The sequence below is a fragment of the Diplotaxodon limnothrissa genome, linkage group LG10 (assembly GCF_057381915.1).
Source record: "Diplotaxodon limnothrissa isolate DT_005_m linkage group LG10, D_limnothrissa_male_GT1.1, whole genome shotgun sequence".
NCBI lineage: Eukaryota > Metazoa > Chordata > Actinopteri > Cichliformes > Cichlidae > Diplotaxodon > Diplotaxodon limnothrissa.
In genome coordinates, this window is record NC_140605.1 from 19,199,424 (window position 1) to 19,223,407 (window position 23,984).

Below are 23,984 nucleotides of genomic sequence, written 5' to 3' on the forward strand. Positions count from 1 at the left end.
ACATTGTAGCCACAGCTGCCCTGGGGCGCACTGACAGAGGCGAGGCTGCCGGACACTGGCGCCACCGGGCCCTCTGACCACCACCAGTAGGCAACGGGTGAAGTGTCTTGCCCAAGGACACAATGACCGAGACTGTCCAAGCTGGGGCTCGAACCGGCAACCTTCCGATTACAAGGCGAACTCCCAACTCTTGAGCCACGATCGCCCTGTTTTCCATAAATGTTACAACAAAATGTTGCGGACTAGAAGAAAAGTCTTTATTGCTTTGACAAATAATCATATTCTTCCTAGCATTATACCTCCCTTTTCTCTTTGTGTACCGTACATGTTAAAGAGAGTCCTTGCCACCATTTCCACCCCTGTCCGCTATGAGGCAGTGTGCCCCAGCGCCGAGCGGTACTGTGCCGCTCGTTGTTCTCCTCCTCCAATATGATGATGTGGGAGAAAAACAGTCACTACTTCCGTATCGTCGTTGTGTTCAGTTGTGATTGGAAGTGGAGTTAGGTGAAGTGTCCTCACAGCAATGGAAACATAAGGACTCATTTTTAACATTTTAACCTTCTGAATAATATCGTAAGCCCGTAATTTGGTACATATATTTGGACACACCAGGAAGTTAGAGCACAGGCTGTGTGTCAAAAAGCAAAAGAAAGGAGAAAGCCAGCTAGTTTCTGAGCTAGCCCCTGCAGGTGGTCTGTCTGTCAGTGGGTGTAGGGTAGGTAACCTGATGGAAAATGGATTTCCTCTGTGAAATAGTTCAAGCCCTCGTCGCACTGGCAGCTGTAGTTTTCGTCGTGGTGAGTAATCAGTGCTTTGGATGAGAGATGCTGTAGCTAAGTTGTTTTGGGAGAAGTTGCCCAAATACAGTTACAGTGATAGCGTGGGTATCTTTCCTTTTGTACTTTTTCCAAGTTATCCTTGAGCATTGTGTTTGACTCGGGCCATTGTAGACTTTTACAGGCCTGTTCATGTACCTCGGTTTTATGATACTTCCTTTTCATTCTGTTCTAAAGCAACAGAGGGGTCAAGTGTCATGCAGAAAAAATATCTGAGCATGAAACGGACATTTAATTCAGAAAAACTAGACATTGGCTGATACCGGATCTTTTGGTTGTAAATAAGTCATGTATTGATTGGTATTTATTCAGAGCTTTAGTCCTATTGACTATAGAAAGCATATATAAAACCACCAATTGCTTCTCTAGCACAGAGAAGCAAGCTGATGATGACAGACACAGTTGATCTCTTTCCTCCTTGGCATTGTGTTACTCCACCCCTGGGATGGGGTTACACAGACCGAAAACGTCCTTCTTTTTTTTTATAGAGGTGCTCAAACTTGCTAATCATTAGTTAATAGCAGGCACCTGACTGCTAATTACTCTCTGCATTCCTATGTCATATTTTGTAGTTCATCTGAGGTTGTATTTACTCAATTTTAAGATCTGCTAAGGACGAGATTATTTTTTTATTATATCCTAAAATGTAAAACTTTAGAAACTGGTCTATATCTAAAAGCATGCGAGCAAATATGTACCATATGTTATCATGAGTCTAGAAAGTCTTATAAGGTCTTCTCTCTAAAACCAACATGGGAGCGAAGCGTAGGTTTTCAGTCTTGGATCTAAACAAACCACAAGACTTATGTGGTTTGGAGATGTTTGGCCAAAATGCATCACAAGAAAGATTCAATTGTAAATCAAATGCAATTCTCATATTTCTCACTTTTCAGTTGCTCGTAATAGCACACTTAACCGCAGGGATGGTGGACCTGACACGCCATGAGAAGGAGAAATACTTTCTCACCGCCACCGGAGAGAAGCGGCTCTTCCCCAGTCTGCATGATCCCCATTCCAGGGAGCTCTCTGTGGTGGTCCCGGCCTACAACGAGGAGCTCCGATGTGAGTAAAGTCTGCTTTTCTGCTCAGTCAGTCATTATGAATGCCCACATTAGACACACACTGTAAATAGTCACAGTTTTCACTTAGGCGTTAGTAGTGCAATCCATCCAGGTTGGTGCAGTCAGTCGTCATGTCACTGTGCACCTGCAGTAGGTTGTACTTGCTATTATATGTGTGTTACTGTGTGTCCCTTCAGTACCTGTGATGATGGATGAAGCTATGGAGTACTTGGAAAACAGGCAGGTAAGTGCAGAGCCTGAATTAAAGCTTAATTATATTTACAGTAAAAAGCAGCACATTTAAAAGCATATACAACGACATGTATCACCAGATATCCAATTACCACATTTAACAGTAACTGTAATTACATTTGGGATATTTATTTATAATCAAAATCTGACACACAAAGAGCAAACAAAAAAAGGCTGTTATCAGGACTGTGTTTTTATTAAGAACATTTATTAATAAATAAATGTACATACTTTAAGGCTAAACTATGTATAAACAGATGGTTTAAAAATTTTAATGACAGGAAAGCCCTTAAATTAGTTGTATCTTATCAGAGATACAATTCAAGTTTGTTTTTTGTTTAGTTTTTTTATATTTTGTTTACATTTTTTGGTCACTGGTTCCTTTTTTTCCGCAACCTTGTGTATTTAGGTTTCTTGAATAACTGATGTTAGTGCCTTTTTGTCTGCACTGATGATGGATAACGTTCATTATTTAAAAAAAAAACAAAAACATATATTGCTGGATATGTTATTCTCAGACTTACCAGTAGGTGGCAACAATGATCTGGGTAAAGTGGCTGTTGTGAAACAAGTCTCTCCTGTTTTTGTTTTTTTGTCTGTTTTTGTTTCTGACTGCAGAAACAAAACCCCTCTTTTACCTATGAGGTCATCGTGGTGGATGATGGCAGCAAAGACAAAACCACAGAGGTAATAATTTTAAATCTTTTTTGGGGCAGATGTAACCAGGTCTTCTATTTTAGCACAACTCCGTTTTGCTCAGCTAAACATTTTCAGCCAGTATAGATCGGTTTCATGAGTAGACACTGTTGTGTTGTTCTGGCAGGTTGCTTTGCGGTACACTACGAAGTACAGTGCTGATAAAGTGCGCGTCCTGACGCTGGTGAAGAACAGAGGGAAAGGAGGAGCTGTGCGGATGGTGAGATTGTAGATGTGAGATTACAGTGTGTGTCCAAATGGGAACCCTGAAGCAGCAGTTTGGAGCTGACTTTGGTTTTTTGTTTTGTTTTTATCTCTTTTAAAGGGAACTCTGAGCTCCAGAGGGAAAGTCATTCTGATGGCAGATGCTGATGGAGCCACAAAGTTTTCTGACATTGAGAAAGTGGAGGCTGGACTCAATGACCTCAACCCCAAACCGGTGTGATGGTGTTCTGTTCTGTTTTAAATTCAGTCTCACTTATTCGATATGTAAGTGTGTAAAAGTGGTTAAAATGTGGCCAAGCCTAACGCCTCATGTGCTGCTCTCACATCTAGGAGAACATGGCAATTTCATGTGGATCCAGAGCTCACCTAGAGAAAGACTCTGTAGCTCAGGTAACAGGGTTTTATTTTATTCTGCTTAAAAAAAATAATGTGTTCGAAAACAAATTTCAGAGCAGTAAATAACCACACTTTGGTGTCTTTGCAGCGGTCTTTGTTTCGGACGTTCCTTATGTATGGCTTCCACTTCCTGGTGTGGTTCTTTTGCGTGAAGGGGATCAAGGACACTCAGTGTGGCTTCAAGCTTTTCACACGTGAGGCTGCACTCAAGACCTTCTCCTCTCTCCATGTAGAGCGATGGTAAGGAAACAGCCTCCACTGTTGGCACATGATGATGTCTTAGCTTAAAGTATTAGCTCTAATGTGCATTCACCTCGACTATATTAAAAGCAGAAATTTACAAATCTTAACCAATGTGTCATATGTTTAGCAAAGGGATTCCTGGAAAATTTTGTCTAAAGGCCATTACACACTGAGCGCATTGTGAAAAAGTCAAATTAAGTTTTGAGGCCACATCTGAGAAGGCAGAGAAATAATTTCAGAGAGCCGGACCCGGAGCGACGTCTAGCTGTGTGTCTGAGCTAAAATAGTGTTACTTCACTTGTTCCACATCGTTGTTTATTCAGTAAAGTGCGCTTTTTGAGCTGCGAGCGTGCTTGTTGCCAAACGCAGTGGTGTGATTGTTCAGGTCCTTTTATTCAGAAATTCAAAGAAATTGAACTTCAGCCGCAAAGAGAAAAAAAAAAAGAAAAAAAAAATATATATATATATATATATATATATATATGAATAAATATAAAATAAAAAATAAAGCCATTTTATGAAAGCAGTAGAAGTCAGGGCTATGTTTAATTGTGCAAAGTGCACAATGAACACTGCAAAAAGGGACTCAGGGGGCTGGAACTGAACAGCTGCATAGCCTTAAGAAAACCACTTATCAGTGAGGCTAATCTGAGAAAATGGCTTTAATTTGCTATGGAGCATAAAGATTGGACTCTGGAGCAATGGAAAAAGGTCATGTGGTCATGTGGATGAGTCGTCTCAACCTGATGACTACATCAGGTTGAGAGGAGAGGCAGATGGAGTGATGCCTACCGTACAAGATTATTGTTATGTCTGCAATTGCTTCAGTTGGTCGGGTCTAAACCCAGAAAGTTACATCAATTAAATCAACACACAGTATTCCAAGATGACAGTGCCGGGATTCATGAGTCAAAGAGTGGTTGAGGGAGCAGGATTGGTCACCTCAGAGTCCAGACCTTAACCTCGCTGAGATTCTTTGGAATGTGCTGGAGAAGACTTTACACAGAGCTTTGACGTTCACATGAGCAGTACAAGGTCTCGGTGGAGCTGTGGACATTATATGTGCAAAATCCATGCCTCAGGGAATTACAGTTGGTGTACTCTTAGTGTCATCTCAACCCCAGATGAACTGTAGGATGGCAAATCTATGTCATGAGGAATTTTCAGGGCTGAGACCCATTTGTCATGTTACAAATTGCAACCAGATAAACTTTACACACGCTTAAAGTGAATTAGGACTTTAAGCAGTCTGAGTCCACAATTCTCAGGCATAAAATGGTGTGGCGCCGCTGACTCGGGGACATGGATGAGCTGCTGCCCCAAGTGAAGGAGTTTAAGTATCCTGTGTTTTTTGTTCACGGGTGGGGGAAGAGTGGATTGGGATATTCACAGATGGATCTGCAGTGGTGAAGAGAGCACTGAGTGTGAAAGTGAAATTGTTGATTTACTGGTCAATCCACGTTTCTACCCTCACCCAGAGCCATGAGCTGTGGGTAGAGACCAAAAAGAAGGAGAGTGCAGATACAAGTGAAAGAAATGAGCTTGCTGGGCTCTCCATTAGAAATTTAAAATAGATTCTGAATATATCTGCTTCTCCTTCAAATCAAAAACAGACAGTTAAGGTGGTTCAGACATCTTGCTAAGAGCCCTCCTGAGTGGCCGTTAGGTGAGCAGCAAACTGTCCACGATACAAAGTAACAGAAACAAACACTAGTCACAAGGATGTTTCATCTGTTTTCTGATAATTAACTGGTGAAAACTCCAAGAAGTGAATTTTTGGTGAAATTTAAACAGTCTTAATTAATACTAAATAACTAAGAAGTCCTGAGGATTTATACCTAGCACAGGTGATGGAGTTACAGTGAGGTTTTAGGTTTTAACCTGCAGTAAAACAGGAACTTTAAATCCACTTTCTTCTCACAGGGCTTTTGATGTGGAGCTCCTGTATATCGCCCAGTGTTTTAAAATCCCCATAGCTGAGGTGGCAGTCAACTGGACTGAAATAGAAGGTACGACTTTTTTTTCTCTCTCTATGAAATATGTCTCTTCCCACCATGCCACCTATCTGGAGGGCTATAAATATCTCTGTAGGGTGTGTTTGGAAGTCTGTTTGTGGTTGATTGCATTTATTTTTAGACCTTTTGTAATAATTGAAAATTGTAGGCATTTGTAGAAGTTGATCTACACAGGCATATTTCCAGTATTTGTCTTATGAAAGCACGACTTGAAGCTGAAGCGCCTCTGGGTTTGTTCTAACAGGGTCCAAGCTGGTACCATTTTGGAGCTGGCTGCAGATGGGACGAGACCTGGTTTTCATTCGCCTGCGCTACATCACCGGAGCCTGGAAACTGCAGTCGTCGCATAAGACTGATTAGCCAATCAGACGAGCCCTTGTATCATAGAGACGGCCTATGATACGGCCACCGAGCCTTTGGGTGGTTTGGGGGGGGAAGCGTTACAGCTGTGTCCATCATTCACTGTAATCAGAAGCAAAGCACGGTGTATCAATACTTCTCCTTTCCAGGCATCACTGGATGTGAAGTAATGACACAGTTGTGGTTTCCTCCTGGATCCTGCCTTTATTTTTATTTGATTACTGTTTGTTATGGCTTATGTTAAAAAAAAAAAAAAATCTGTTGCCATGGGTTACAGAACATCTCTGTGGCTCGTCCTTGAACTAAGTTACATCATGTTGTGCCCAGTCAGCCGCGAGAAGGACTTTTAGTGGTGTTATGTGGAGGACTAATTTTATTTTGTAGGGTTGATGGGCTTAATGACATGAACAAGAATAATAAAAAAGTCAGTGATTTATGACTCGATAATTGTTAGTAACCAAAGCTGCAACAATAGGTTGAGCTACAGAAATGTAACTGACAACTGTTGTTAATTCAAAAAAATATGAGCATTTGATTGATTTTGAGTTGTCAGAATTTGCTGATTTTCTTTGTTTTTTGTTTTTTTTTCCCAATTTGCACTGCTGTCAAATAGAATCAACGAATGACTGATGGTATGAAAACAACAACATGCTTTACAGTATGTAATCAAATTGGTGAATGGGAGGAAAAACATCCATTAATCCAATCCTTTAACTGCTTTTCTCACCTTAGTTGCAGTTGGGCTGAAGCCTATTCCAGCTGATACCGAGTGACAGGCAGGATTTATCCTGAGCAGAAAGAGAAAGAAATTGATAGAAATGTGCAGTAAACAAACTCATTTTACACGGTCGGCCACATACAGCCCACTTTGATCTTTGGCCGTAGCAACGAAACTGCCCTTTCTGTCAGTGTAAAGATGTTTAACTACACAGTTAGCCCCATTTAGTATAAAAAGAAGTCTAATTGCAATGGTCCAGCTCTTTATCAGCAGGAAATGCTATGAAACCTATGAATTCAAATCCAAAATCAATGCCCTCCTTCACATTTTATATTTCCCAAATTCGAGCAGTGGCCCAAATTGAGTTCTTAGCCAGACCGATTCTGGCCCCCAGACCTCGTGTTTGACACCTCTGACGTAGAGATTAAAGAACCATAAGTGATGACATGGTTTCATACAATACATAGAAACTTAAACTACTCTGCTGTGTTTGTAACAATGCTTACTGCAGCTACAGTGTTTGGTAAAGACATGACATGTCTTTGTTAATACTGAAGCTAAAGGAGTTTCTTGTTGTAGGGCCGAGGATCTTTAATGGGTCTTAAAACTTGACTAATTGTGACTGATGTTCCCAAACATGCAGTGAGGCACCTTTCAGGCTTCTTACACAGAGTACCAGGGTCAGGAAAGTACCTTTGAAATATTATTACTAGATGTCTGCAGGCTCTAACTCCACTAAACGTTTAATTTGGTATAAATCATGTTTAACTGATTAAGTTATCTGGGGTCAGCTCTAGGAAATGTTCAGCACAGTAGGCAGTGTGATCTGGCCTTTCCTCAACATGAAAGAAAGTAGGAAACCCTGGACTGCGGTATTTATCTCAATATTCATCCTTTTGTTTGTCTCCCAGGCCCAGTGTGGACATCTTGGAAGGAGTCCAGCAAGCGTTTTTGTGGTCTGAGTAAATGAACTTTAATAGTGCTGTTTTCTTATGCAAGCCTGAGGTCTGTGCTTCGCGCTCATGCAGATGTCTCTGAGGGCCTCCCGGAGCCCCAGGGAGCGCATCCTGTTTGTGCCCCGCTCGTCTGGCTGTGTCTGCCCTACCAGACACAGAAGTGGGGAATCGCAAGCTGCACATTTCTAGTTTCCTGCCTCCAGATTTGGCACTGCAGAAAATTAGGGTGCCCTATTTAAAGATTTACAAAAGCATTCGATTGGCACCAATTAGCTCCATGATATGAAATGAAATTTAATTTCAAGAAACCAAATGTAATGCTCCACAAAATAGGCCCTGTGTTTCTAATGGGCGATTAAAACCCTTCCAGGCTGTTGTGCTCGCATCTAAAACGGTGATCAAACAGGTTGCACAGCCCACTGCTCTCGGTCCTGCTCTGAAACCTTCCCGCGGCTTCTTTGGCGGTCCCCGAACCAAACCTTGGACTCTTAGTCCCCCACCTTTTTAGGCGCACACCGGCCAATTGAATTTAGTGGTGTGTCCTGATGGTTTACCTGGTGGTTAAGATGAAAAAAAAATGTTTTTTTATGAGATATTCAAAGTAGTTTCACTTCGCGTTGGGAGTGTTGTTACATCCCGCAGCAGTTGCTGTAAACTCTGAAAATGTCAAACTTGTAGACTCACTGTCGCCAGCCGGGCTTGCGTCATTAACTGGACCAGTCACGGCACTCCCAATAAAGGATCGTATCCATCCGCAATGAGAAAGACCTCAGCGCTCCCAACAATGGATAAAAAAACAAACCTGGATTTTTAAGACGAGGAAAAACTATATATATAAATAAAGATGATTTCACCGCATGTGTGGAATCATGCATAAAGACTGAGTACTAAACGGGAAGATGTTTTACTTGATCTTTTCTTTTTTAAGCCTACAGGTGCAGCATGTGCGTGCACGTGCGCGCGGCCACAGGCAAGTAACAGTGTGAGGTGGTTGGATATGATAGCAGATTTGATCCTCCCCGAGCTGGACTTTATATATAACTTAAGAGTTAATATATAGAAGCAGATTTAGTCTTATACTCGGTACATTGCACCAATAGCCTGGCCTGCGCCCAACAGGTGCTCGTTGCTGTAAAGGAAGAAGATGACAGCAAACAGACCCTCACAGGCAGAGAGATGGGTGTAACAAAAACTCGCTGATAAACACTTTAAGTACAATAATTATTAGAGTTTTATCAGGTAAAGTCAGTGAAATCTTCAGCAATACTAGAACAGGTGTGATTTGGGGATTTTTATTTCTCTATTTTTCTTTTCCTTTATATCGTGATTAGGTGATTGGGAGCTCAGGTGCTCGAACACAAACGCTCGTGCGTGCTGCCGCGAGCGCTAAATCTGAAATCCTGAGAAAGTTCCAGGAGAGGGGGGGGGGAGGCGGAGGGATCTAGCATGCAGGCGCTGCGGTTCCAGCCAGGCTGACGCCGCCGAGGCTGTGTGGCGCTCGGCTGGGGCTGCTGGAGGAGTGGAGCCTCCGAGCTTCACAAACCTGCGTCAAAGCGACCGCAACGAACAACGCCGGAAATAACTAAGACTGAGCCTTCATAATAAACGCGGAAGTTCACACTATGTGCGATGTCCTCTACAAGATTATAAAAGCAAACAAAACATTTTTTTTAATGTTTTTTATTTATTTATTTTCATGTAGACTTACTTTACAACCTCCTTTCTAACACTTACCTGTAGAAATTACTGATAATAATTTCACTTAGAAGATTTAAATAAAAAATAATGATGTTATTTTATTAAAGTTAATGACTTGTAATGCCAAGTGTTTGTGTTTTTTTCACTCACCTTTTCCACTTTCTTGGTGCTTACCGCACCACTCTGCATTTAATCATTAGTTATTAATTATGTCTGTCTCTCTTCCACAGCGGACAAAAGTAGTTTTGTACTTCACTTTTAAAAGTAGAATTTTCAAATATTGATTGAAGATAGACAAAAATGTATAAACATATAGAAACTTTTTCTCTCATTTTTTTAAATCTGGCTTTTGTCAAATGGAGCCTTTGGCTATATTCGTTTATAAACTGGCATCTACAAATTGAGTTGGCGATGCTTTTATTTAGAAATCACCAGCAGGGCGCAAAGTGTTATTGAGGCTAAGTTGACCCTTCTACACATGCTCACAGACTCAATCGCACACACCTTCGCAGCCTCAGTGTGCTGGCCTGACTTACTACAAACAGGAAAGCCTCGCACACTCACACGGCTGTCTGCACTGCACTTGTTACAGAGGTGAGAAATTAAACTAACTGGCTCGTTTTTCCTTTAAATATTTTAAATGTATATTTGTTTTTTATGTCACGCGAATTTGAATTCCTGTTAAGAGAGAAATAGTATCAAAATTAAATGTTACCCTCTTGCACTGTCGGTAAACTTTAAGGGGGGTTTCATTTGTTCAGAGTTGTCATCTACATGCTGAGTTCAGTATAAAGTTGCAAAGCTGAGCTGAATTAAGTATTCAAGATGTATTTAAAAATAATAACTGCAGTTTTCTTTGCTCCTACACGTGTTTTCTCTGTAGTAGCATGCCTTCATCACACAAGAATGAGCCGAGCGACTTCAATGTCATTGCTCCTAATCGCATATTTGCAGTGAAGGTGTGGAGGTTAGGTCCGAGCCTGGATTTTGTAGCTGCAGAATGACTCGCAGTTGAGTTGTAGTAAAAAGGAAGCTGGCGTGTTTACTTTTTTGGGAAGGGGTGTCCTGGTGATAAAGCATTAGGTAATTAGCCTATCTGAGCCTGCAGACTGAGTGACGCCAGGCTTCATAAAAGCAGCAGCAGCGGTGGACTGATGCCGCATTGAGCCCTGTGCGCTTTTTGCTGTCATTGTAAACCCCAGCTGTCTGTGTGTCTGTCTGCGGGAAACCGGCGCTGGCCATGAGCACATGAGGGCAAAAAGAGTGAACATACAGATCCGCATAACTCATCACCTGTGTTTAGTTTGACAAAAAAAAGAACAGAAATTCGGAAGAAAGTCTAAAGTGGTTCTGTTTCTTTTACAGGAAAGGGGGAAAGCTGAGCTTCCAGTTCACTTTTATAAACTCTGTCTGCCAATAGATTCATATTTTTTCCCCTTTCGGCATCAGATGCGCACAAACATGTGGAAAAGTGTTCTGACATGCAAGGACGATGTGCAAAGAGCTGATAGTACAAGATGTAAAACTATGCGTTTTACCCAAAAGGTTGGGCATGATGCTGCAGAAAGACTCACAAACAGGAGACTAATAAAATTACGTGTTTATTTTTATGAATATCTAGGAATTTCTTTGAGTAGAAAGATGCTGCCGAACCCACGAACCCTACCTAAATAATAGAACTTTAATCTGATACTTTTTTTGTCTGCACCTTATTCTTGGCATTCATATAATAATATATACTGTTCAGTAGATTTAGATGGACAGAGAGGCTAACAGAGGGAGAGAGCTCTCTGTCTGTCGCCCTCCCTCTCCCCCTCCTGCCCTGTGATGTGTTCTGGCCAGACAGTATGGCTCCTGGGCGTCAGTGGCATGATCATAGAAACAGAGGCCAGAAAGGACATTCCTCATTGTTGGTGAATCTAGAAATGAGCTTGGCCATCTTGGCCTGCGCTTTCTGCAGCAGTTTTGTGAAGTGTTTCATTTTCTCCATAGAGAATAATAACACTGCTGTTCAGCATGTGGGGAGATCACTTTCATGCGGGCGTGCTTTCTGTAACAGCGCCCTGCTGATACGGCCGTCCTTATCATGGAAATCCACCTTCGATGCCCACTTCATTAAATATGAGTAGTTTTTGGTTATGAGGTGTTTTCTCTGGCTGTTCTCATCTCATCACCAGCTTATCACCTTAGTGACTCTGTCTTAATTCTGCTTTTCCAATAAAACCCGAGGTCTCTTTTCTTTTTTTTTCTTCCTAACCTCCAAACTTTTTTTCTTTTCTTTTTGTTTTTTGGCTGAATTATCTGTTAATACAATCTCTTGCTTCTCCTGCCAGATGATTGAAACTTGACCTGGATTTCTGGCTGTGTAAAGAATAACCTTCCCCGCTGGAGGCTTCGACTCCAGAGCTGCCGGATCCCAACACAGAGAGGGGATTTAGGGGGTTTGCGCTGCACTGGCAGGAGTCCAGCACCTCTACTAGAGCTGCTCGGAAGTAACAGTGGAATACAGAAAAGAAAAAACGGCGCCTGTTTACACAGACTCATCACGCCACGTCTTTCATCCTCACCTCTTCTGTTTCCTCTTCTGGCTGCTCATTATTTGCATCTTCACTGTTATCCACAAGGGAACTTTTATCCCTTTAACAGGACCCATCAGCTCGTCTTGCCACCCATTTATCCATCTCATAATGAACTCCTCTACCTCCATTACATCCTTATTCTCCTTCACCAGCCCGGCAGTGAAGCGCCTGCTCGGCTGGAAACAAGGGGACGAGGAGGAGAAGTGGGCGGAAAAGGCTGTAGACTCTCTAGTGAAGAAACTGAAAAAGAAAAAGGGGGCAATGGAAGAGCTGGAGAGAGCGCTCAGCTGCCCCGGGCAGCCTAGTGAGTATCACAGTGTCCAATATAGAAGTTTAGTCTAGCGGTTCTAATTGTAGAGGTCAAAATAAACATGAAGATTATTTAGACAGGATGACGTTTACAAGATGGGAAAGACAACACAAGCGGGGGGGGGGGGGGGGGGGGGGTTCTTTTACCTGTGTGGGGAATCAAAGGAAATGACTAAGGGTTTTACTTGGGCAGCACTTCATTGATGAGATCACAAGGTATAAATTTTATCAACTATAAATCAGAGTTCATACATAATATATATTATATAATAAATTATTTCCAATTATTTTACATGTGTATAGCACTTTTCAAAAAGTAGATTTACAAAGTGCTTCACAGTTCAAATAAAAGCCACATTAGTTGCAACATGCACACATACATGCAATGTTGGTTCTTTCTTTTTTTAACATGGTTAAAAATATCCAGAAGAATTTAAAAATGTAAATTAAATATACAATAAATAAAATGAAAACAGAGTTTCTCATAATGCTTTAGTATTTCAGTAAAACGGTCAGTGGTACAAAAACATTTAATGTTAATGTGCACACAGCACATTTAATTTGGTAGAGTTCTGTTTTTAAAAAGAGCTATTTCATGTGAATCCTCCAGGTAAGTGTGTGACCATTCCTCGGTCGCTGGACGGGAGGTTGCAGGTGTCCCACAGGAAGGGTCTGCCCCATGTTATCTACTGCAGGGTGTGGCGCTGGCCTGACTTGCAGTCCCACCATGAGCTGAAAGCCCTCGAGTGCTGCGAGTTCGCCTTCGGCTCCAAGCAGAAGGACATCTGCGTGAACCCCTACCACTACAGACGGGTGGAGACGCCAGGTACTTTAAATTTGCTGTAAAAATATGGCCTTTATTGAATTTTAGCCTTAGAGAAAGGGCGCCTGATCAAATAGTGTTCCCAAGCCTAAAGCACTTGCCGTAATATGATCTTTTAAAGCTCCATCTGGCTCTCACCCCCACCCTTTTTTGCCCCCCTCCCCCAAGTGCTGCCACCAGTCCTTGTTCCACGCCACAGCGAGTTCAACCCTCAACATAGTTTACTGGCAAAGTTTAGGAACGCCTCCCTTCACAACGAGCCGCTGATGCCCCAGAACGCCATCTACCCAGACTCCTTCCCTGCCCTTCCCTGCTCCTCCTTCTCCTCCTCCTCCCCTCCATTGTCCCTCGCCCAGTCTCCCAGCTCGCAGAGTTACCCCAACTCCCCCAACAGCTCTGCAGAACCTGGTAGTCCATATCATATCACAGGTAAGAATCACAGTATGCAAGCTAATACCTTCACTTTGAATCTTCACACAACAGTACATAATTTATTCTCTTCTGTCATTCAAAACACGGTTTTCCAGCTGAGACTCCACCACCTCCGTACAGCATGATGGAGACAAATCCCCAAGAGGACGTGAAGCCAAGCAACTCCATGGAGACCCCTAAACTCACATTTTCTGCTCCGCACAGAGGTATCCTTTCACAACACAAAGATATACAGGTGTTAGGAACAGCAGACTCTATGTGGAAGATGGTGTTAGCCACTGTGACATCACCCACCTGTCCTGCTGTAAAACCTCAAGGTGCATGATTTGAAAGTGGATGTGATGACTGACTGAGAAAGTGAAGTTCAAATAGTATGGTAGCAACTTGTCAATCGCAATGCGCTGGTCTCCTTGTGACTATAACGAGGAACATCAATTACAAAATGACAATCGTGCTGTATTCCTCAAGACTTAAAACCAGTGATGGAGACCATGAACTCATCAGGAGAGTTTACTGAGCTCACAGTCTAAATAAGCTGAGGAATACCAGCCATCAGAAAGAATATAAGTTTAATAGACTTTGCTTTACTTTTCAGAGCTGGAAGCTGCATCCATCTTTTATATACAGTCTGTGTTAGAATACATAAAATCGATGCAAAACTTGCTTTAGTTTTATCAGGTTGGATTCATATGAATTTGCATTGGGTTTAAAATTTAAAATGGATAAATAGGATAAAATGTTTTATCCCTAACACCCACCTCTCGAGCATTTGTTGTTCCTGTTCAGATTTAAGGCCCGTTTGCTACGAGGAACCAGAGTACTGGTGCTCCATAGCTTATTATGAGCTCAACAACCGGGTGGGGGAGACTTTCCATGCCTCATCACGCAGCGTCCTGGTGGACGGCTTCACAGACCCGTCCAACAACAAGAACCGCTTCTGCCTCGGCCTACTTTCCAATGTCAACCGCAACTCAACCATCGAGCACACGCGCAGGCACATAGGCAAAGGTAGGCTGGATGGCTTTTGGGGGTGGGGGGTTTTTTGGGGGTTTTTGGGTTTTTTTGCATTTGGTGAGAGCAAGAGCTTTTAAAGGAAGGTTGTTTAAAAAGTTAATCTGCTCACTATTGGTTTCATCACTGCCTTTGGTGTGCATGTGCTAGTCTTTGTAAAACATTGTCATGCTTTAAACTCAGCTTGTCATTTTGCAATAAATCCTTTGGGCCAAATAATGTTTGATTTTTTTTTTTCCCCTCATGCTCAGTGTTTACAAAGCCTGCCTTTGTTGGATCGACATCAAGCATTTTAGTGGCTTCCAATAAACTGTGCAGTGTGAGGATGTGTGTGGTTTTAAATGACAGAGATGGGACAAAGGCTTGAGGATAGTTGGTCCCCAGTTCACAAACAGTACCAACACCACTCAGCGTTTCCTTGTTTGCGGACATAAAAGCCTCTGTGGTTTTTTTTTTCAAGGGAATATGAGAAAAATCCATCAATATCAGTTAATTTTCAGTGAAGTAATGAAATATTGTGGTTAGCTCATTAATTATGTCTTTCTTGTAGCTTTTTTTATACTCTTTAGATCTGCTATGCTAAATTGTAAATATTGCATTTCCACCACATTTAAAGCACCAAACATTCAGCAACTTTAGTATTTAGTTGTTGTTGTTTTTTTAATCATCTCCCTTTAATTCCAGGTTTGCACCTGTACTACGTGGGCGGCGAAGTGTATGCAGAGTGTCTGAGTGACAGCAGCATCTTTGTCCAGAGTCGCAACTGTAATTTCCAGCACGGCTTCCACACCACCACCGTGTGCAAGATTCCCAGTGGCTGCAGCCTCAAGATCTTTAACAACCAGCTGTTTGCTGAGCTTCTCGCCCAGTCCGTTAACCACGGCTTCGAGGTCGTCTATGAGCTCACCAAGATGTGCACCATCCGCATGAGCTTCGTAAAGGTACTGACTGAGCTTTCTTATGAAAGAGGATGCTGATTATTTGATAGCAATTTTTGCGCCCATTATGGCAATTCTCAGTTTTGTTTGTTTAGATGCATAGAAACGGAGGTCGGTACAGGTTGGAAACCGTGAAATTAACTTCTGTAGTGCATACGAATGCTTTTATTCATGCTCAGTCAAAATCAAATGAGAAGGGTTGGATATACGCTCAGTTTCTCTGGGTAACTTAAAATTCCCATGCTTAGTGCTGCCAGTCATGTCAGATCCTCCCATACACAAGGTGGGATTACTTGTTTTCTTTGCATTAAATATTTTATAGTTAACTGAAGAGCCAATATTACCAGCTGACCAGTTGTTGCATCTTTTCCTTTAGGGCTGGGGAGCTGAATACCACCGTCAAGATGTGACCAGCACCCCCTGCTGGATTGAAGTGCATCTGCATGGGCCGCTGCAGTGGCTGGATAAAGTCCTTACACAGATGGGTTCCCCACACAACCCAATTTCTTCAGTGTCGTAACATGAACACAGACACACACCTTGCGTGTGTGTGTGTGCGCGCGCGTGCGCGCTCTCATTCCTGACAGGTAGTCACAGATTCTGTACATTTTTCTGTCCTACATTTGACATCTCATGCAAAGTTACAAAGATGCGTTACACCTTTGTCACACGGCTAAAGCAGACGTGAAGATGAATTTTATTTAGCTGAATTTACACTAAGCGTTCCTAATTTCAGTATAACGCAGTTAGCCTCTTCCGTTTCCTCTGGGATGCTTTAACTGCACAGGAAAAGTGGGATATATTTGTAGGTACTTAAACTGTTATACGTCCAAAGTGTTATTGGTGTGGTATGTACTGTATTTGTGTCAACCAATGTTTGACTTCATGTTCTGGTTGCTTTTTACTTTTTACATTAAGTTTTTTCTGTGATTCCAGTTTTCCAAGGTTTGAATTTCTGGTGTTTTTTTTTTTTTGTTTTTTTTTTGTTTTTTTTTTCTCATTAAAAAAAAAACAAAACTCATATTGCATCTTTTTTTATTGTCATATACTCATCAGGGACAAACACTACAACTTAAACACAGAGGGATAATGCAGTAACAGAGTTTCATTTGTAAAGTATATCCCTCCTTCTCTGTATTCAGTTATCACTTAAGGTTTGTGCAACAGTTCAGGGAGAATAGACAAAGTCTTGTCAAAACCAAGTCGTCAACCTGCAGGAAACGACATGCACCACACAAATGATTGTCACAACAATAGCATTTCAAGTTAAATCTCACACACACACTAAGGATTTATAACTCATTTTATTTTATTAATACTGCACCAAATCACAACATTTCCTATAAGGCGCAATTCTTCCAGAGAAAACAGTCTGAACTGGAGTTTCAACAACTAAACTAAACAAAACAAAACAGGACAATGTTTTTAAAATGAACAAAAAGTGAAAACGAATATTGGCTTAAATTTAGGACAAAATGTACCAAAAACAGCACCAGTCCTGGTTTAAATACATGGTCAGTATGTGATTTGAAGAAATCTTCACTCTCTGGGAGTTGAATCAGTTTAGTCTTCCATTCTCAGCACAACTTCAAAATGTCCTTTTATTCTCTCACAGCATGACGGAAGAAATCCATGCTTTCAGTGTACGCTTACGATTCATTTACGCATCAGATGCCAGTGTATTTCTTTAGTGCGCTTTATGCATCACAAAAACTAACGCCCGCCACCCACCGTCAGCAGCTCTGGAACTGCTGTTGTGACTGGCTACGGCTCTGTGTAGCTAGAAGCTGCTGCTGTTGCTGCAGGAAGCTGATCACCTCTGGACTCCTGAGAAGCGACTGCAAGACAAATACATTGGAAAACATAAGATATTTCACTACAAAGCTGCAGTACAAGACAATCAACATTACTCTGCTTTCACTAATAAAATATGTGTCATAACTGTTCTATGAACTGGATGCTTTAATGTTACCAATAGGTGTTTTCCCATGATTCCCGGGAATCTTCGAGTTCTATGAACTTGGAACATTGTTGGCTTTTAAAATATTACAGTATTTGGGTTTGCGTGTATGCCTGTTTTTTATGTAAGTTTTCTTTTTTGTTTTTTTAGTCCAGCTGAAAGAAACTTTCCTAATTCTGGGATCATTGGAAGAAAATACATCAGTGTAACCCAAAACCAAAAAACTGTAAAGTAAAAAAAAAAAGGAGACGTTAAAGGTTCTCCTTTGAGAAAACAAAATATGTGAAACTAAGAATAAGGACACTTACACTCACAGGCCACATCATTAGGTGGCCCTGTTCAACTGCATTAAAAAGCAAACGGCAGCTCAACTCGAGCATTAAGGCAGACATGGTGAAAACCTTCTGAAATTCAGGCTAAGCATTAGAGTAGTTGTTGGTGCCAGTCTGGCTGCTCCATTTCAGATTCTGTTGCTCTACTGGGATTTTCCCACACAACCACCTCCAAGGTTTACAGTGAATGGTCCAAAAACAGACAAAATACCCCGTGAGCAACAGTTCTCTGGGTGAAGATGCCTTGTTGATGCCAGAAGTCAGAGTATAATGGCTGGACTGTGTTGAGCTGAAATAAACAACCATTTGCTAGAACCAAACTATTCTGAAAACACAACATGTCAAACCTTGAAGCAGCTGGGCAACAGCAACAGAAGACCACACCAATGCTGCTGCTGTTAGCAAAGAAAAGGAAACTAAGACTAAAGTCAGTATGGCTCATCAAAATTGGACATTCGAGTGGTTGGTTCAGAATCTAGGTAAACAACAGGAAAGCATAGATTCATCAAATTTTCTATCAATGTTTCAGGCTGTTGGCGATGCTATAATGATGAGGACGATATATTCTTGTCACACTTTGTTTCCCTTAGTACCAAATGAACATTGTTTAAATGCCACAGCATACCTGAGTATTACTGCTGACTACGTCCATTCCTGTATGACCACAGTGTACCCATCTTCTCATCACTGCTTTCAGCAGGACAAAAAGCTATGTCACAAAGCTCAAATTATTTCAAACTGGTTTCCCAAACATGAAAGTGAGTTCCCTGCACTCAAATGACCTCCACAGTCACCAGATCTCAATCCAGTAAACACCTTAGGGATGTGGTGGCACAGGAGAGTCATATTGTGGATGTGCAGCCAATAAATCTGCAGCAAATATGCGATTTCATGCAAATATATCACATTTCATGTCCATTTAACCCTTAAAGCCGGGTGCCACAGAATAATATGCTTGTCATTTGTCTGCATGTTCGTCATGGAACAATCAACCAGTCTTACCAGTCTTTTCTGGTTGAGGACCTGCTCTATCAGAGAAGGTCTGGCTGGACGGTCCCCCATGGCACCTAGACGCTGTTTGTTCACAGACACAGGACGTTCTTCAGAGTTTTCCTACAGACAGAAAAACGCAATTAAATGTGCAGGTTTTGTTTGTGGCTTGGCTCTAAAGTGTGGAAATCAGACCTCCACATCATGGTAAATGCTTCTAGCACTGAGAGTATTTAACTTACATCAAGTTTCCCACTGGACATGGCCTTATCATTCTTCTTCTTCTTGTACTTGTCTTTGTACATTTTGTTGCGGTGTTTTTTGCACATCCATGGCTTTCTCTGCTTGGCCACCTGCGTCGTTGTCTCCGTGCACCCATCGTAGGTACACTGTTTGGGGGCGTTGTCGCCCTCGGAGGTCTCTTCGTCGTTGAGCTCCTCCGGGCTAGCTGCGCCGTCTCTGGGATCTGAGGCGTCCAGAACGTCGCTCTCTTCGTCCGGATCGTCCATGTCGTAGGAGGCGTTGTTCTCCGGTTCATGCGGCGTTATCACATTTCTACTGTCCACAACTCCGCTTTTATTTACATAGTACCTATGTCCGTCTTTAGTAAGCAGAAGAGTGGAGTCTTTGTCCTTACTTGATGATACGGAAGCGTCTTCTTCGCTCATGATAGCAGCAAACAAACAAACGACGCTACAGCGACCTAGCTAGTAGCCCCACGTTGGTTAGCTAAAACAGCTACTCGCTTACATTTACTGGTCCATTTTTCCAGTATTAGACGTTAAATTAATTTCTAAATAAAAGGTCATAAATATTCCAGTATTTCAGAAGCAAATGTCATAGTTTTTACTTCTATTGGTTTAGCCTGTCACCGGTCAGGAAACATGAAAATCTTCTTCTTCTTCTCTGCTTTAGGTTTATGTGTTAAAGCGACACCTAGTGGTCAAAATAACATATGCACGCCAGTTACGGGCAACTACGACCAACTTGTGAGATGTTTACTATAACACTGTTGCCTGCTGAAAGGGCAATGCCCCTACAATCCTACTTATATATTTACCCTTTCCTAATCATAGTGGATGCTTATGTTCACAATATTCCTGTCACATGGACACATTAGAGTTCTACTATGTGTAAAAATAGACTAAAATAGACACCTTTCTTGAAAAGGCTTGATGGAAGAGGGGTATGCTAGGAAGCATATTACTTGGATGTTCTGGCCTTGCTCCCGCAGCCAGTATGAATTTAAATTCATACTTTCAATACATTCATCTTTAATTTACAATTTATGTTCGCAGAAGGTTTTCAAATAACCTCTCTGCACACTTTCTACTCAAATCCAGACAGGATCCATAACAGAGCCAAGTACCACCAAGCATTCAAAAGTTAATAATAAGCAGAGGGCCTGTGTGGAATAAGTGCAATTATTTCATAGAAAACAAAACTGACGTCTGTATGGATAAAAAGTTAAGCCAAGGACTGAGTTGTGTATTTGGTACAGACCGGTAATGAAACAAAAGTCCTATAAACAGGAGCTAAACACAAAACAAAAGACTCAAACAATTTGATTTTAAACATATTTTAATTATTACTATAGTCATAGACCATTGTTGAACAGAGGTACAGGTATTGGTATTGCAATGGACTGTAATACAGTGGGTCAGCTGTGAGAGCACTTTGGTAAACCACGTGTCCGTGCGCTGGAGAGCACAAGTTCATACTGATCTGGTCAATATGGCAGCACATTACCGCATATGTGCAATGATGAGAATAAATACAGAGAGTCTGACTGGTGTGACGACTGCAAGGAGATCATCTGCAAAAAACAAACAAACAAAAAAACCTAACATTTCTGTGTATTTCTCTCACTCATCTGTCTTCTCATCTCTTATCTCACATCAGTTTAAGGGAAACTATATTACTGGCTGCTTTTCTGAAGAAAAGAAGTGACATCATTCCCAGTAGGAGGCAAAGTTGATGATCTCTTCTTCATATCCACTACCGATCCATCCAACTCACCCATGCTTAACGCTTCACATCAACCTGATGATCTCCTCTAGTTTATTATTTTTTTCTTCGCTGACTGACTGATACGCATGTATGACTGATTTTGTTGTATTTTTTTGTATTATTATTGTACAATTCTCATAGACTGACTACTAGTAAAGAAATATACTGTATTGTGAACTATCAAAATAAATAAAATTGTTATTTACACAACATATAAACAATACTTCATCACTAAACTGTTTCTTTTATAAGAATAGGCTACTGTATGTCTGTCATGCTTTCATCTGAAGAAATGAAGCCATGAATGAGGTTGTACAGAGCTGAAATAAATTCTCCTCCACCCTTTTTCGCTGTACTGCTGGTTCTCTGGCATCCATACTGTCATTCTCTCGATCATGTCTCACTGCACCTAGACTGCAGTGCAAATGTGCAAATAGGCACCTCTTGTGAACTGTTAACTGTGCGCCTTCTCCATCTGAAAACGTGTCTGTGTAACCATATATTTGAGCTGCACCAACCATAGCTTGAACATGTTGATGAAACATGTGTCTAGTGTTCATAAAATATAAAAAGAATTAGCGTGATGATCACTGTGAAAATGTGTGGCTTGAGGACAAATGGGTTCAGATGTCGAGTTTGCTACACAAGCACCAGGATGCTGCTGAGTTTTGTGTATCAAGATGTCGTGAACCGAGCAAGTAACAAAACCAGAAGGAGCAGTCAAATGCACCATTGTCGTCTTAGAATAGCAGTCTGTGTAAAATGTAAACTGTATGACTGCGATCCAACGTTACGGGGGAAGGCAGCGCCGAAACTGTGTTGAGCACAGCGTCACAGCACAATTTCATCTTTTTTTTTTTTCATCAAAGCCATTTTTAAAACACATTTTGCAACTGAAAAAAACCATAAAATCCTTCCCCAACGTGTTTTAGCTCGCTTTCCAACATTGTGTTTTCATCACGTCTGCTGTCACCTACTTAAACGTTTCTGCACTCTACTTCTAAGCACTTTGCCATTATTTTAAATCCACCAAGCTCTAAGGAGAAGTCAATAAAAACATTGTTTTTTTTTCTATGAAAAAGAGAAATACATATCAAAAAATGCTGTGAATTAAAGTATGAATAAATAAGGTTCAATAAAACATGAACATTGGTCCATATTCTCATATTGCCTTGTAGAGCTGTTCCGCCTTGAGGAAGTTTCCATGTCGAGCCCGGATCATCACTGAAGGGTAAAGCCCTTTCTTGCTCCTTGAGCTCTACAACATGTGCTCAGATGAGAAAATGTTAAAAAGAAATCAACAAAAGTCTTTCACCTCACTCTGGCTTTTCCCTCTTCCTCTCGATCCCTGTTTCTTGTTGCCTCTTGAATCTTTCTCCCAACCTCTCTAACGTCTTCTTATCCACCCCTTGGTCCATCTTTCCTCCAGGTTCGGAAAGTTGGATTCAGGGAAGTGTGAAGTTCTCTGTTGATATTTTTATTTCTTTTTTTCAGAGATACTGGGAGAAAGGGGTTGACACCTCGTCCTCCTCCTCCTCCACATGCAGAGGGAGGAGCTGGATGAGGATTTTCCCTCGCCGCCTCCTCCTTTGCACACCTTCCTCCTCTTCCTCCCCCTACTCCCCTTCGCCTGCTCTCTAGAAGGGCGAGCTGGGGGAGCAGGCGGTGCTGGCTGAGCTGATGGAGATGTCATCAGAGTCGGATGGGAGTCTGGGGTCTGGGGAGGGGTCAGAGCAAGTGTCAGGGGTCAGAGAGGGAGGGGCCGTGGGCAGGCCAGGGAGGCAACTGGGGGGCTCCGCCCGTAGTGTTTTTGTTGTTGTTGTTACTGAATTCACAGTTGGCATCATCTGCAGCGGCAGCGGTTTCACATCCGGGTGGCATCCTCGTCCGAGAACCTGCCTCTCCTTATCAAGAGGGGTGGCCTGAAAAAGAGAGGAGAAGGAGGAAAAGGTAAGGATCAGATCTGTCTGCTGCACAGTCGATTATCCAGGAAGGAGGAGCAGAAGAACTTTGCACATGTTCATTAAGTTACTAATGAATATTTAATTGGACAGTAACAAGGAAGTGAAAAACCATGGACACTGACAATTGTTTCTTCTTTTCTGAAATGTTATGTTTATCTGAGGAACAGTCTATCTAATTTTCCACAATAAATCTCTCAGATAAAGGCAGGTTCAACATTCTTGTTTAATTTTTCAGGCACAGTAAATATTATAAAGAGGAGATTCTGGATATCACTTTTTAATCACAACACAAATCAGAAACATCTGCACAAGTTCGGGTCCATCATGTTCAGGACTTCTAATCAGTCAAACTAAACTCTGTCGTGCTGGAAAACTGGGAATCTCAACCCAAATAATTCATAAATTAAGTCACTGTTAATTTTTTCCAGCCTATTTTTAATTCCTCTAGTCAGTGTCCATATTACTTTAAGTTCTGTGACCTTTATAACAATGCACTTTGTGGTCCTCCTAAATCAGGGGACACAGTCACACAAGAGGAGTCAGGTAATGTGAGCTCAGTAACGAGCCCTGGTGTTTGAGGAGGTAACCAGGTGAGGGAGCATCACATCAGACAAAAACATCACAGCAAATCACTCAGACAAGCAACACCGCAGGGTTATTTCTTTAGAAAGGGTTCATTCACAAATGAACTGTGCAAACGAGATGTGCAGGAGAATCATCAGCAAGGGTGATTCTAATTGGGCACGTCGTTACTCACACACACTAAAGAAAAGCAGGGGACACCGATAAAAAGGTGACACAACACAGAGGACAAGGCTTTAACCGGTGACGCACAATAACGATGCAGGTAATGCAGGAATGAAATCTGTGTTTACAGCGAGGGATGAAAGGAGAGAAGCAAAAAGCCGAGCACAGAAAGTACAACATGAGGCTGTCAAAGCAGCACAGCAGCAGCCAGTCAGCGGGGCAGCACGCAAAGGAGGGGGAGACATCAATTTTAGAGACACTGTTTTGGTCTGTTTTGATTTCTCGCTGATTTGTGACCCAGTCGTGTCTCTATGGAAACCTGGCGTACCTTATCCAGTACATGGCCGGGTGCTGGTAGAAATCCAACGACCCAGATCTCTGCATAGAAAAGCTGTCATCCAACTGAACAACAAAAGAGAAATCGGCACAATCA

At 41.8% G+C, this 23,984-nt stretch overlaps 4 protein-coding genes across 5 annotated transcripts in view; 2 read left to right on the forward strand and 2 right to left on the reverse strand.

The window, feature by feature from the left end:
• The first annotated feature begins 473 nt into the window (after window positions 1-473).
• On the forward strand, window positions 474-6,545 carry alg5 (ALG5 dolichyl-phosphate beta-glucosyltransferase). The gene is made up of 10 exons (XM_085363826.1): window positions 474-797; window positions 1,730-1,898; window positions 2,095-2,141; window positions 2,768-2,836; window positions 2,973-3,065; window positions 3,171-3,284; window positions 3,401-3,460; window positions 3,555-3,706; window positions 5,633-5,718; window positions 5,969-6,545. Exons 1-10 carry the CDS (start codon window positions 735-737, stop codon window positions 6,082-6,084), a joined length of 969 nt encoding a protein of 322 aa, XP_085219952.1. The 5' UTR covers window positions 474-734; the 3' UTR covers window positions 6,085-6,545.
• Window positions 6,546-9,985: 3,440 nt separating this feature from the next.
• smad9 (SMAD family member 9) lies at window positions 9,986-16,068 on the forward strand. The gene is made up of 8 exons (XM_085363827.1): window positions 9,986-10,050; window positions 11,790-12,339; window positions 12,955-13,170; window positions 13,336-13,596; window positions 13,695-13,805; window positions 14,386-14,607; window positions 15,295-15,551; window positions 15,925-16,068. Exons 2-8 carry the CDS (start codon window positions 12,144-12,146, stop codon window positions 16,066-16,068), a joined length of 1,407 nt encoding a protein of 468 aa, XP_085219953.1. The 5' UTR covers window positions 9,986-10,050; window positions 11,790-12,143.
• A 942-nt stretch (window positions 16,069-17,010) lies between these two features.
• On the reverse strand, window positions 17,011-19,637 carry rfxap (regulatory factor X-associated protein). Its single transcript, XM_085363828.1, has 3 exons — window positions 19,073-19,637; window positions 18,843-18,953; window positions 17,011-17,386 (listed from the first exon to the last, which is right to left on the reverse strand). Exons 1-3 carry the CDS (start codon window positions 19,496-19,498, stop codon window positions 17,282-17,284), a joined length of 642 nt encoding a protein of 213 aa, XP_085219954.1. The 5' UTR covers window positions 19,499-19,637; the 3' UTR covers window positions 17,011-17,281.
• Window positions 19,638-21,970: 2,333 nt separating this feature from the next.
• The window catches only part of dclk1a (doublecortin-like kinase 1a), a 44,095-nt gene continuing 42,081 nt past the window's right edge, over window positions 21,971-23,984 (reverse strand). The window contains exons 15-16 of one of the 2 annotated variants that reach the window (XM_085363829.1): window positions 23,880-23,953; window positions 22,646-22,762 (exon numbers count right to left, since the gene is read on the reverse strand). In XM_085363829.1, the coding sequence (XP_085219955.1) occupies window positions 22,705-22,762; window positions 23,880-23,953 (132 nt within the window). In that variant the 3' untranslated portion in view covers window positions 22,646-22,704. Of the gene's footprint in view, window positions 22,763-23,879; window positions 23,954-23,984 lie in introns of both variants that reach the window. The other variant, XM_085363830.1, reaches the window with a different exon arrangement.

What these genes read in the sequence shown, in the direction of transcription:
- alg5 (XM_085363826.1), top strand. Translation starts at nt 735, where the DNA reads ATGGATTTCCTCTGTGAAATAGTTCAAGCCCTCGTCGCACTGGCAGCT. An exon ending in GCAAAGACAAAACCACAGAG is followed by an intron (nt 2,837 to 2,972) that starts GTAATAATTTTA and finishes TTGTTCTGGCAG; the next exon opens with GTTGCTTTGCGGTACACTAC. An exon ending in AAGGAGGAGCTGTGCGGATG is followed by an intron (nt 3,066 to 3,170) that starts GTGAGATTGTAG and finishes TCTCTTTTAAAG; the next exon opens with GGAACTCTGAGCTCCAGAGG.
- smad9 (XM_085363827.1), top strand. Translation starts at nt 12,144, where the DNA reads ATGAACTCCTCTACCTCCATTACATCCTTATTCTCCTTCACCAGCCCG. An exon ending in GCGCAGGCACATAGGCAAAG is followed by an intron (nt 14,608 to 15,294) that starts GTAGGCTGGATG and finishes CTTTAATTCCAG; the next exon opens with GTTTGCACCTGTACTACGTG. An exon ending in TCCGCATGAGCTTCGTAAAG is followed by an intron (nt 15,552 to 15,924) that starts GTACTGACTGAG and finishes CTTTTCCTTTAG; the next exon opens with GGCTGGGGAGCTGAATACCA.
- rfxap (XM_085363828.1), bottom strand. Translation starts at nt 19,498, where the DNA reads ATGAGCGAAGAAGACGCTTCCGTATCATCAAGTAAGGACAAAGACTCC. An exon ending in TGTCCAGTGGGAAACTTGAT is followed by an intron (nt 18,954 to 19,072) that starts GTAAGTTAAATA and finishes TTCTGTCTGTAG; the next exon opens with GAAAACTCTGAAGAACGTCC. An exon ending in TCCTCAACCAGAAAAGACTG is followed by an intron (nt 17,387 to 18,842) that starts GTAAGACTGGTT and finishes TTTGTCTTGCAG; the next exon opens with TCGCTTCTCAGGAGTCCAGA.